This window comes from Chelon labrosus (genome assembly GCF_963514085.1).
Source record: "Chelon labrosus genome assembly, chromosome: 23".
In the NCBI taxonomy this organism is placed as follows: Eukaryota; Metazoa; Chordata; class Actinopteri; order Mugiliformes; family Mugilidae; genus Chelon; species Chelon labrosus.
Window position 1 is genome coordinate 15,265,874 of NC_140356.1, and position 12,283 is coordinate 15,278,156.

Consider the following 12,283-nt stretch of genomic DNA (forward strand, 5'->3'; position numbering starts at 1 on the left):
TCTTGTGTGAGAGGAAGCAGGACTATTTAAATCCAGGAAAGACGTATAGCGGCGGAGCTGGCCCCGCTGTCTTTGTTGTTCATCAAACCCCCTGCAGGAATGTGGATCTGCCAGGATGACAGGCAGCTTCCCACATACCTGAGCTGTGTCACTCCCCCCCTCGTTGCCCACCTCTGCCTGTCCCTTACACCCCCTCACCCCACAACTCACCCGCTGCAGGCAGGGACCTTGGGATTCCAGCTGTAACCCAGGAGCTTCCTCCTCTCCTTTCAGCCTTTTTTAGTTCAAGGTCAGAGCCACAGACCAGCCTTGGCCCCTACCCCAGTGGCCGGGGTGGTTTGATATATGGTCCAGGCTGTTTCCATGAAATAGGAATTTAAAGTATCTTTCTGACACAGGAAATATTACTAAATAATCGTCTGAACCAGCTCTATAGTTGGTTTCCAGTTGACCGAAGCACTTAAAGTTCCTCATAATTCCCAGATTGAAATCATTTTTAAACATCCTCCCTTCCTTCTATGAATTTATAAGCCCCATCTCTTTAAGACACAGCTCCACAACATGCTGTCCCCTTTCCAAGTACTTGTGTTGGGATATTTCTGGGGAGGAGACATCTGCAGACTTAATGCAGTGTGTGAGGAGCAGAGTCACGCAGAGCCTCACCTCCCCTTGCTGCACTCCAGTCCTGCAGGACAGCTCTCCAGTCGTCCTGAGGGGCGTGACCTCTGCTACTGCTGCTGCTTCCAGACTCTACCCTGACCCCAGGCCCCGATCCCTCATACTGACAAAGTGTCACCTGCTGCTCAAACTGTCTGCGACCCGCAGATTGATTCATAACAGTATTCTCCTCACGCATAAATCTCTCTGAGAAGGTGTTCTGTTTTTTTTTCTTGCGAGCGCCGAGGCTACACAGCAGAGCAAATGTGGTGTTTTCGTGGTTTCAAAAAGGCTGTCGTAGGCGAGGCTGCATGTCGCACCGCTGATGTGCTTTTCTTCTCGGGGGTGGATTGTCAACGTTTTTGGCTGAGGAGGGTGTGGAAGTGAACGCTGCGTATGCACAGCAATGGAGCTTCCTCTTACACGCCTCTCAATAAAGATGTCTGAAGTTTATAGTAGCACCTTATGACAGACATCTTGATTATAAACGTAAAGAGGTTTGTTTCCCCACATTTATTCTGTCATGAAATAAGAGCTGGATGTCTAAAAGAGGGAAAGTTGTGTCTAAAACTAAACGCTCACCTTTCAGCTTTGACCAAAAAATTGTTCAGATTGTCTCTTTTTTTTTTTTCCTCTTTCCACGGCTTATTTTAGGTCAAATTTAATTAAGTCAAGGTGAGGAATATCTTCTTTTTTTTTTTTTATCCTGTTTAATGTACGATTAGCATGCCTGAGCCCTGAGCTCGGTTAGGGGTGTGTGCTTCTTGTGTTTTTTGTTTGAACTCCTGCTCTAATGGGCGCGAGCCTCCACTCTATTCCTCTCCTCTGTTCTCATATACCTCACCTTCTGCCTTAGTTTTTGGTTTGCTGATGACTGTAAATTAAAAAAAAGAAACAAACTTCATTTATTTGTTTCTGAAAACAGACAATGCTAAGTAAGGATATTAAAGTTTCTTCCTTTTATTTTTGTACGTATGTGCTGTGCACAGCAGTCTACTGTATTCCTGAGATACCAATAAAAGTTTGTTTTGTTTTTTTTTTAACTGGCTGCTGGTTAAGTGTCGTTTTCTGTCGGTGGTTCTAGTGTGAGCATTTATTAAAAATACAATTGGCAAGTTAGTTAATCCGAAAAGCAAATGGAGTTCCTTGAAATATGCATGGAAAGATAATCAGTAAAATGAACTTAGCTCGTGGTGGAGCTACTTTAATTATTCTATATTTAGACTTGCATTTCAGTCGTGGTTCCCAATATAGGGGTCTGGCCTCCTCTGCAGGTCACCAGATAAATCTGTGGGGTCGTGGGATTAATGAGAGAAGAATATAACAAAGTTCTACTGCACAAAACTACACTCACTCATCTAAATTATAGAATAAATGTTCCTTTTGTGGCCTCAAGCTGTTATTTAATATGATCTGTGTAGCACATTTAGACGAGAAGTTGCTCTGTGAATGGATCATCCAAAACCTCACACAGTTAAAGGACTGGGAACCACTCGTTTCTTCTTTAACTATGCATTATATATATATACACTATATCCTAGGTTCTGGGGGGCTTAAAGCAAAAACGCACATGTGCTATCACCCTCCCCCCTGAGTCCAAATCAACAAAATCTGTCACAGGATAGATAGAAAGGGGCCCCGTTGTGGAGTACTGATGAACTGTTGAGCCTTCATAGGTTTAAGTGGGTTTATGGATGTCACTGCAAAAAATATGGGGGTCTCCTTTCTCTTTTTTTTTTTCTTTCTTTCCACGGTGTCCCAAACAGTTGCTTGGCTTCCCTGTCCTGACAGTACAAACCTAATTCTATATTCTAAGATTAGCATATGTCTATTTATGTAAAGTGCTGTACAACAAGTAACCTGTAAAATGAAGGTTGTGCATTTGAGAGGCACAAATAATAAACCTCTTAAATATTCTTTACTACTTTATTAAATGTACTTTCCAAAAACTGGTATTTCTTTAAAATTTGAGGGATTTAAGTGTCTTGTTTCCTCAAATTGGACGTGAGTTTAAATCCCTGGGGGAGACTTACGTTTTATTTCTAGGAGAAGCTGTTGAAATGTTTCCACAGATTTTGAACAACAAGATAGTATTTCTTCTCTGTGACGGTTTGATTTAATGTGTCCTGCTAAAAAAGCCTCCAGTAGTAGTAAGATATTTGACTCCCAGTGAAACCAAATAAGAGAGTGTCTCCCTCTGCTGGTGTGATAGTGGAAGTGTTGACTTGTGCAGGTGCGTAAATGCAGCAAACTGAACTAATTTATGAGTAAACCACCAGTCTATTGTGATTAAATGATTGCATCGGGAATTTAAGTTTAATCAAATTGCAATGATTTTATTATAGGACTCTATAACTCTTACCCCTGTTTTTTTCTTTTATATTGGAGAATGCACCTTCTCAATCCAAACTAAAACCTGAACCGGTGGGTGATTATGAAATAGTCTTAGTTTAAGGTGGATGAGTCAAAACATGTAACCAAAAATAAGAGTCCTGTTGTCTGACCAACAGCATGGGGATAAACACACAGAGGTGGAAGTGGCCCTTCCGCTGCAGCAAACCCGCACATCTGCTTTGGGGGCGAGTTGCTCTTTTTTTACGCAAAGGATGTGAGCAGGAGTGGCACTCGGTGGGCTTTAAATAGGAACCGTCTCCAAACTTTGGGACAACAGAGCATCTGAAAACTTCCAGCAGCTCGCAGTGGAAGCCACCGTTTTGATCCAGGATGGACGCCAACAGGAGACTTGGGATGAGGGACACGGTGCTGGCGCTCTTGATCACTGTCTTGCAGGGATTTCCTCTGGGGGAAACGGCCCCGAACCCGTCACCGCTGGTTGGGTCCAACTGGGGGAACCCGAGGAGATACGTTCACCTGCAGACGTCCACAGACCTCAACAACTTCTACTTGGAGATCAGATTGGATGGCACCGTGCGCAAAACTACGGCCAGGAGTTCATATAGTAAGACACGGTTTAGGTTTTCCAGATATGTCATCTTAATTGTGAATAAATGTCTTTAAGCATGTGATGCTTACGGTTCTTTCTCCCTCCAGGTGTGATTCTGCTGAAAGCTGAAACGAGGGAGCGCATCGCAATTTTTGGCGTCAAAAGCAGCCGTTATCTGTGTATGGATCTGGAGGGAAATCCGTTCAGCTCTGTAAGTAACTAATCACTTTAAATTCACTTGATATGTTGCTTTAGCCTGAACCTCTCCACTGTCTTTTTTTCTTTAGTAGTGAGTTCCCCCGTTTGGCACCATTAAAGGTTTTACGCATTGTTTTTGTCACGCTTTTACGCACTGTGAGATGTCTAAACATCTGTTTATTTTGATATATTTTTAAATTACTGAGCTCGACTGACTTTTACTTTCACTTAATCAACTCCACAAACTTGTTTATGCTCTTTTATAGCATCATTCCGAAGTTTTACGCACAGTTATCGTTAAGAGACCCGCGAAAGAATAAGGGAAATTACTATATCTAGAAAATGATTACTGATTTCCACTAGAAAAGTTGGGAAATTATCTCATCCTCGACCAATTTTTGTCTACTTTTATGTGAAATATTCTTCTATAGTACTCTAATATTGCTGCGTTTTTGCATAACAAATTTTTTACTTTTTTACAAGTTGATAAGATTGTGGTCTAAAGTAAAAAAAAAAAAAAAAAAAAAAAGAAAAAAAAATACTGTCTAGCGTCTGGAGAAAAATAAGGTTATTCTAATTACAGATGTTTTATTTTCTGCCTCTCTCCGTCTCTTTTTCAGCCCACCTGCCTGAGGGACGACTGTCTGTTCAACCACAAGCTTCTGGAAAACAACCGGGACGTGTACTACTCCAGCCGGACCGGCATCCTGTTCAACCTGGAGGGCTCCCGGCAGGTGTTCTCCGTGGGTCAGAACCTGCCGCAGACCTCCCTCTTCCTGCCCAAGAAGAACACGGTGCCGCTGGAGCGCCTCCTGCTGCACAGGGAGAAGAGGAACCAGGTGGTGGTGGATCCCACAGACCCACACAGCGTGTACCAGGGGCAGACCGAGGAGGGATCGGACTCTCGGGCAGTGCAGGAGGACGACGCAGACCTGGATGCGGAGGTGGAAGTGGAAGCGGAGGCCGGGGACGAAGGACGCAACGTGTCCCGGGAGACGCCGCTGGCTCCGTCCACCCACGACCCCTGGGGCGTGCACTCGTCCTACGCGGCCAGTCCCCGGAGCACCGGGACCATGGGCTGATTTACGAGCCGAGAGACCACTTTACTCTTCATTTACTCTGCGTGAGTGCAATTAAAGCCTTAACTGCCACACTGACTTAAAAATAATAATATATTTACCGTCGTCAAACATTCAGAGAAGCAGTGTGTTTATACACTGAATGCACAAAATATTAGACTTGACTTGCAAACCCTTTTGCACAATTCACATCGTCTTAAAGCTCAACCACACCTTTCCACTTGCTGTCAGTTTGCTTCTGAGATCTTTGAAGATTAATTTAATTGAAAAAGAAAATCTTTAAGATGATAAATTATTCAAATCAGTTTCCCTATATCCACAGTTGGCATCATTTCACACCGAGAAAGATATGAGAAGTAGTTTCCTTAAAGTGAGATATAAAAGTAACCATAGAAATAAATACAAATAATACAAAAATCAACATTTTTTTTGTGGTTTTTACAGCTGGTCTGAGAAACCCACATTTTAAAGTGACACTAATGTTATCTTGAGACAGAAGCCTACCTCTGGAGGACTGGGGGCCCTGTCCACCAGGCAGGCATGACTTAAAACAAAACAAAAAAATGAAAATATGTACAGGAATATACTTAAAAGTTGCATTTAAAGTTAATTTTTAGCCTATATTTTATTTGAAGTGTGTTATTTGTCAGTTATTAAACCTTAGATAGTGACTCCATAAACGTTTCACTGCAGTATACGTCGTTGTAATATAATAAAACTCTTATAATGTGTATGTTTTTCCAACCAGCAATCAGTCATGACTTGAAGGAATATAACTACAGGGTAAATTTGAACAGGGCAGTAGTCTTGATGTCGAATCTGGACTTTTTGTGACTTTTACAGGTGCTGGGCACCACCAGCAAACACACACACACACCCACACCCACACACACACACACACACACACACATACGGAAACACACACACACACACACACACACATACACAGAAACAGTCCCGAAGAGTATTTATTTATTTAAATCCATTCCTTTATTGTTATTTATGGTATTTATAAGGATGCTTCACAATTTAAAAAAAAAAATGTACATAAATGAAAACATGGTTTGTCTTTGAATGTATGAGCTGGAGTTGTAGGTTGCTTGAATTTGGGACAAAATAAACGAATAAAGGAAACGTGTCCAGTGTTGGAGTGTTGTTTTATGCAAATCCAGGTCCAAAATGTGTCACCGGGTAAATGAGACAACATGTACTATGTGAGAGGAAGTTGTGAATGTGCAAGCAGGTTTGGCGTTCGGCACTTTTCCGACCCTCTTCCGCCTAATTAGCGAACAGCCACACGGACTGGAGCTGAGTCACGGCGCTCTATAAATACAACTGGGCTAATTCTATTTTACGGACTTTAAAGTGGTCAGAGTCGTCCATTAACTTTTGACCTCGTGATGCAGCGGTGCAAGGGAAGTTCACGTTGTTCCTTCTGCGGTTGCCAGGCGACCACAGACGTCTTCCTGGACTTTATAGATCCCTGCCACAGAATAGTCCGGGCACAGAAGAGGGTACAACACATGCGCATGAAACGGATTTCTTATTGATTAAACACAAAGCACTGATGCCTCACTGCAAGAAGGTTCTGGGTTCTAATCCATCGGCCGACTGGGGCCTTTCTGTGTGGAGTTTGCATGTTCTCCCTGTGTCTGCGTGGGTTCTCTCCGGGTACTCCAGCTTCCTCCCACCGTCCAAAGACATGCTCATTAGGTTCATTGGTGATTCAAAATTGGCCGTAGGTGTGAGTAGACTTTCGAGCTGTCCAGGGTGTACCCCGCCTCTCGCCCGATGACAGCTGGGATAGGCTTAAGAGTTTATTAGCTACAGACAGAGCCAGGTTTCTAATCTTTGTGCTACGCTAGGCAGCAGCCTTGTAATAAAAGACGAGTCCCCCTGCCCTTGTCCTGTCTTCCAGAAAGCAAAAAATCATATTTGCCCCAGAGTCTAAAGGTGTCTATGTTTGCTCTAAACATTAAAATGGGTGCAATTTATAACTTAGAAATAAATACTGAAGACGGGAGACAGTTGTTAAAGGTCCAAAGTGGAGAGGCCTTGTTCAGAAACGGTATTAACATTTGTCCTGACCTCTTAAACTCTAGGCCTTAGTCTCAGAGTCCTGCTTAAAAATGAAATAAATTGAGCACGTCACAACAACTGCAGGATTTATTTGTGTTATGCTTGTGTCATGATAAAGAAAACATTTCTAAGTTTGCTGCAGAGGTGACTCAGAAGAATCAGTATCTATCTTACTGGGTCTGACTAAACGAAGCAGGAACAAAAACTTCTTAAGATCAAGTGAAGATTGCTACACGGTCAGCACAAAGTCCAGGTTAAAGTGTGAACACACACAAGACGGACGGAAGACACATTTCTGGTCCGACCGCTAAGACGACATTCAGAGACGATCTAGCGACACACAGCGCGTCTTGGCTACACTAACCGACCGAAAACTGATCTCTGGGCTTTTTTCTTGAGGACGTTTCACCACTCATTTAATTTATGAAGCATCGTTATCACCAGGTCTTAAGGAGAGACCAAGACTCTGCACACCAGAGATAGCAGGATGGATAGTGTTTGAGGCTTTTACTGTGCCTGATTATTTGGCACTAGTGGTCGGAGTAGAAATAGTTTAATGCTATTACAATTAAAGGTCATAGTATAAAAAGCGCAGAAACAGTGCAACTAAAAAAACTGGGTGATCTTGAAGATGTTTCACTGCTCATTCAAGTGGCTTTTTCAGTTCTAAATGACTGGTAGGGAGTTGTTTTTGTCTCACAATGAGTAGTTCTCTAACGACCCAGCGATGGACAATAACTCAAAGTGTAAAAGGAGACGGAGTGGTGAGATGAGTGGTGAAACGTCTTCACAAAAACTCAACAAGTCCACTTGTCTTTGCTTTAGCTTTTCTTCTTAGACATACCATGACCTGGACGACTCAAAATCAAGTTGAAGTTGTCAAGAAATGACAAATTATGGGGCTGTCGACTATTCATTCACTTTAGCTGTAAAAATCTGGTGGAGCAAAAAGTAAGATTTCCCTCAGAAATGCGGCGTTCAAGCACAAAGTAGGAGAAAATCTTGTCAGTGTACAAGATATGCACTAAATCTATGCAATTATTAGCGATGAAATAATATTCACCAACACAAAACAGACTCTTTTTTCCTACTTCTTATATTTTTAGGTTTTATTATCAATAAATCACGTTGTGATGGAAATATGTAGCAGCTTGCAGAAACAAATACATCCAGAACATGTCATATATGTTTCACAGCTCTTACACTGTGATAAATGCAACTTGTTGTCAGTTATATTTTAACGTCAGTCTAAAACATTTTCTTTTTTTGGTTAAACAGAAAATCAACAACGACTCGGTGTTGTCAGGTTACATTGCACAAGTAAAACAAGCAGCACCACAACCGAAACACGGGAGACACATCGGGTTGAAAATGCCACAAATACCGACAGTGTTCTGCAACACAATAAATAATTCAGACTTTGGTTTAATGCGATTAAAAAAAACAAAAAAACAAGATTAAATTACCAGATGTGAAAACGAAGTATGACACACGAGGCCTTGCTGGCGTACAGCCGGAAGAAATGGTTTCATACTATTATAGTACTACACAATGATTTTGAATATTGATCCACTTAAAAACACAGTACTATGATTTACCCTGTACGTAGTTTCATTCAGTTACTGTTTGTAACTTCTTAAATCTCTTTCCCTTTAATGTTCATGATAGTGCAGATACTGTGTACATACGCACACAAACTATTCAGCCTCTGTGAGGTTTTTCAGGTGCTCCGTCCTGTTGGTGAAGACGCAGCTAGCAGCGGAGAGCGCCGGCCCCGACTCGGCCTGGCTCAGAGTGAGAATAAAACGACTGATGCCCGTGTTAGCGCAAGGCGAAAACAGATGCGACACCTTCACCCCTGCAGGCAGAGCGCACTTCAGGTCCTCCACAAGGTGTCTGATGGCCACACGGATGTAAGCGCCGTGGCTCACGACCAGAACGTGGGCCGACACTCCTTGGAGGCCGTCGTTAGCTGAGCCGCCAGGAGGGACGTCCGAGGCAGCGGCGGCGGCAGCAGCACCTCTGTCTGCTGAAGCCCCCGAGGAGGCATCGGGTCCTGACAAGCTGTGCTCATCCAGCATTTGCTTGAAAAGGACTTTGAGGAATTTTTTGAATCGCAGCTTCACCTAGAAACAAGGTGACGAGAGCAAAATGATTCCTGGACTCAGCAGAGTCTCTTTTAGCTTTCTGTCAGCTAAGTTTTCTTATCTTGTTTAAAGAAATTTGAGATTTTTTTGTTGTTGTTGCAGCTTCTCCTTTCTTTTTTTGTTTTACAAAGGCAGAGTTTGTGTTTGGCTTATCAAACGAATAGCCCAACATTTAGTAAAACATCTAATTTATCTGTTAGACAAAGTTGTTAAGGCCTTGACTAACTACTCAGGTACAAGATCACAAGGATATTTTATGAAGAAAATTCAGTGAAACACAAAATGAGACGCTCAAACGGTTTCCGGTGTCACAGAAAAACTCTATTCCTTGACACTGAGCTAATAAATTATCAAAAAACCACAGATTATGAGCCGCAGTTTTTCACCGTTTGTCAGCAAGTGTCACCAAGTCTTTCCACGTACAAACAAGTATGAGTTCAGAGTCAGCCCGAGACTTAAAGTCTGTGTTTATTTTGCTAAATTACCATTTACTCACAAATGTTTTGACATTTTAGAGGAAAAAAACTAACAATGTGAATTCTAAATTAGGAAATAATAACAAATAAAATGATCTATTAAAGGAATTAAATACCCCCAAAACAGTACCAAATAAGAATAAGAGAAAGAGGTGTAGAAACACAATCAATGGATTTAAAAAGAGCTGCTAAATACCATCATTATATGTTTCCCAGCTCCATCCAACTTGCATGAAAAGCACAAATATTGCTAAAACCATTATTGATGTCTCTTTTTTAATTTAAGCGTCCCACAATGGCAGAGTGACAGTGAGCCAGTTCATTAGTTTTGTCAATTAAATATGAGCTTTTAAAATACCTGGCATCTTTACACTGCAATGTCTGAAAACGAACACTAGATGGCTCTGTTGTATAAGCAATAGTCTAATTCTCTCCTGCCTGTTTTTAATTTCTAAGAGATGTAATCCTGACTCTTATCTGACTCACCTGGTCCAAAGTTTCCCCTCCCGGCGGCGTGTAGTCCCGAAATGACTGTCCGGCAGCGTTGGCCATGTTCTTCAGATGCTCTTTGTGACGCCCTTCGGCAACACCAAAACCCTGCATCAACAACAATTTAGATCTCAGAATACAAACTACAGCACATGTAAAGCTGTAATCAGCGGAAACATAACTTACTCTTTCTCTGAGTAACGGCTCCAAAACCATCTCCATGCCAGAACAGTGAGTGTTGTTCCTCAGAATTATTTCTGCCGTCTGATGAAGGAAATTTGGAAATTACTGACGCAGTAACAGAAAGAATCTGTCATGGGCAAACTGAGAGGACATTAAAGAGTCTGCCGGGACTGCTGAGTCAAAGACCACAGAGACATGAATGCTCACACAACGATTCCATATCCGTAAGTCATTCTTAACACATCCTGTTTTTCCCTTCTCTTCAACAATCAGGTAACATTTTACTGGTAAAACATTTGTTCCTGATGGGAAATGAACTGGTTACTCATGGCTTTGCTGATTTCCCACATGTATATGTTTATAGAAACACACAGAAGTCTGAAAGTATGACACCAGTGCCGCCTTTTATCTTGCTAACCTTTTTGCACCCACATTATTACTTGTATTAGTTCACTGTTTAACAATTTTATTACATCTTCTGTGACCTATTGAGAGCAAGAAACAATACGTTAACATCAGGCCTCAAACACATTCACTCCTACTGACAATTTGCTTTTGATAAAAATCAGTCATTTCCAGCTGAGTAATGGAATAATGAGCAAACATCCACCCAACAGGAGTAAATAGTGTATTTCTGGGGGACTATTTTCAGCAGCGGATTAATACACAGAGCTCTAGAGAGTATTTAGGTAGTACGTTTGAGTATGTATGTGAGGTGGTGTTTGTCATTGCCCAGATGTCAGCAGCCCAAATTACAAACGTACGAGTGTGTCTTACCTGAACGGCCCGTTGCAGGTTACTGACAAACACATTGCTGAATGTGATGTCCTTGAGGTATTGTCCTACGGCTTCACCCTGCTGCATACCCGTCTCTGACAGAGGAGTGTCCACACCTTGACCTAAAAACACAAAGTACAGGGGTCTCAGTCAAGAGAAACATGTAGTAAAAGTTTCTGCAACAAGAAATATGAGAACTTATGTATTCTCCTAATCATATAGTTATATTATTGCCTGTTTTACCAGTTTACTTATAGAGGTCTGGTTCCACTATTTTATTGTTAGCCACTATCTTTCTTAGTGTAAACAAATTGTACGTTTGTTTCTGAGTGTTTTACGAGTAAAGTTCATTAATATTCAAGTTTACCTTGCAGCAGCTTCTCTCTGTTGTACTGTGTTTCTCCACTGTGTGAAAACATAGCAATGTCATTTGACGAGATTAACATTTTAGTCCATTTTATCACTGACAACAAGGCAGTAATTCCGCCTTCAAATAAACAAGCTATGTTAAGAAACACTGTAACTCTGTTAAATGACTTCGGCTAAGTCTGTCATCTGTTAACTGTTAAGTTAGCGGTGGCACAGGTGGACATTGAGCCGCCATGCTTCGGGACAAACTGAGCCGACGTTCTCTCAGAGAGACCACAACACATTCAAATTGTTCGTTTTCCACTCGTATGAGGAGATTAAAATGAAAATAAAGCCTTTAAATAGTCACTTACTGTCGTATGAGCGTTAAACTGAACGTAAACATTTTCAGATGCTGCTCTCTGTACTACTTCCGGGTTGGTTCACCCGCAATCGTCTGACGTAGCCTCGTGCGTCATGACGCATTGCGGTGCTTCGTAAAATAAATAAATAAATAAATAAATAAAATAAATTTATATATAATATTTATTCGTTTTAATTTCCTGTCATTTCCTGCAATTTATTATTATTATTGTTATTATTATTATTATATCAGAGTCGTAGTACGTATTGCTTTATTAGTATTTTTGTTTACGTTACTCATACTTTTTTCTCCTAAATTTTTGTCACTTTTGTTCAAGAAGGTACAGCAGAAATACTAAATTGTATCCACTGTAAACAATTATTAAGAAACTAAACATGCAAACTTTACACCAATATTTTTATTGCATGTAGATGGTGAAAACCTGGACTCGAAGTCAAACTAAAGACCAAGATGTAAATATTTTATCTTATATTATAGGTATATTATAATATAAGCTATTGTGATGCTTCACAATTTTATGA

The 12,283-nt window shown here is 41.2% G+C and overlaps 2 protein-coding genes across 2 annotated transcripts; one reads left to right on the plus strand and one right to left on the minus strand.

Annotated features, from left to right (window-relative positions):
- Positions 1-3,268: 3,268 nt before the first annotated feature.
- On the plus strand, positions 3,269-6,413 carry fgf23 (fibroblast growth factor 23). Its single transcript, XM_084573623.1, has 3 exons — positions 3,269-3,616; positions 3,709-3,812; positions 4,420-6,413. The coding sequence occupies exons 1-3, from the start codon at positions 3,382-3,384 to the stop codon at positions 4,879-4,881; spliced, it is 801 nt and encodes a 266-aa protein (XP_084429749.1). The 5' UTR covers positions 3,269-3,381; the 3' UTR covers positions 4,882-6,413.
- A 1,634-nt stretch (positions 6,414-8,047) lies between these two features.
- Positions 8,048-11,826, minus strand: tigarb (TP53 induced glycolysis regulatory phosphatase b). The gene is made up of 6 exons (XM_084573622.1): positions 11,752-11,826; positions 11,397-11,434; positions 11,030-11,151; positions 10,256-10,333; positions 10,067-10,177; positions 8,048-9,083 (listed from the first exon to the last, which is right to left on the minus strand). Exons 1-6 carry the CDS (start codon positions 11,781-11,783, stop codon positions 8,655-8,657), a joined length of 810 nt encoding a protein of 269 aa, XP_084429748.1. The 5' UTR covers positions 11,784-11,826; the 3' UTR covers positions 8,048-8,654.
- Between the last annotated feature and the right edge of the window lie 457 nt (positions 11,827-12,283).

What these genes read in the sequence shown, in the direction of transcription:
- fgf23 (XM_084573623.1), top strand. Translation starts at nt 3,382, where the DNA reads ATGGACGCCAACAGGAGACTTGGGATGAGGGACACGGTGCTGGCGCTC. An exon ending in TACGGCCAGGAGTTCATATA is followed by an intron (nt 3,617 to 3,708) that starts GTAAGACACGGT and finishes TTCTCCCTCCAG; the next exon opens with GTGTGATTCTGCTGAAAGCT. An exon ending in AGGGAAATCCGTTCAGCTCT is followed by an intron (nt 3,813 to 4,419) that starts GTAAGTAACTAA and finishes TCTCTTTTTCAG; the next exon opens with CCCACCTGCCTGAGGGACGA.
- tigarb (XM_084573622.1), bottom strand. Translation starts at nt 11,783, where the DNA reads ATGTTTACGTTCAGTTTAACGCTCATACGACA. An exon ending in AGCCGTTACTCAGAGAAAGA is followed by an intron (nt 10,178 to 10,255) that starts GTAAGTTATGTT and finishes TTGTTGATGCAG; the next exon opens with GGTTTTGGTGTTGCCGAAGG. An exon ending in GAGGGGAAACTTTGGACCAG is followed by an intron (nt 9,084 to 10,066) that starts GTGAGTCAGATA and finishes CCTTGTTTCTAG; the next exon opens with GTGAAGCTGCGATTCAAAAA.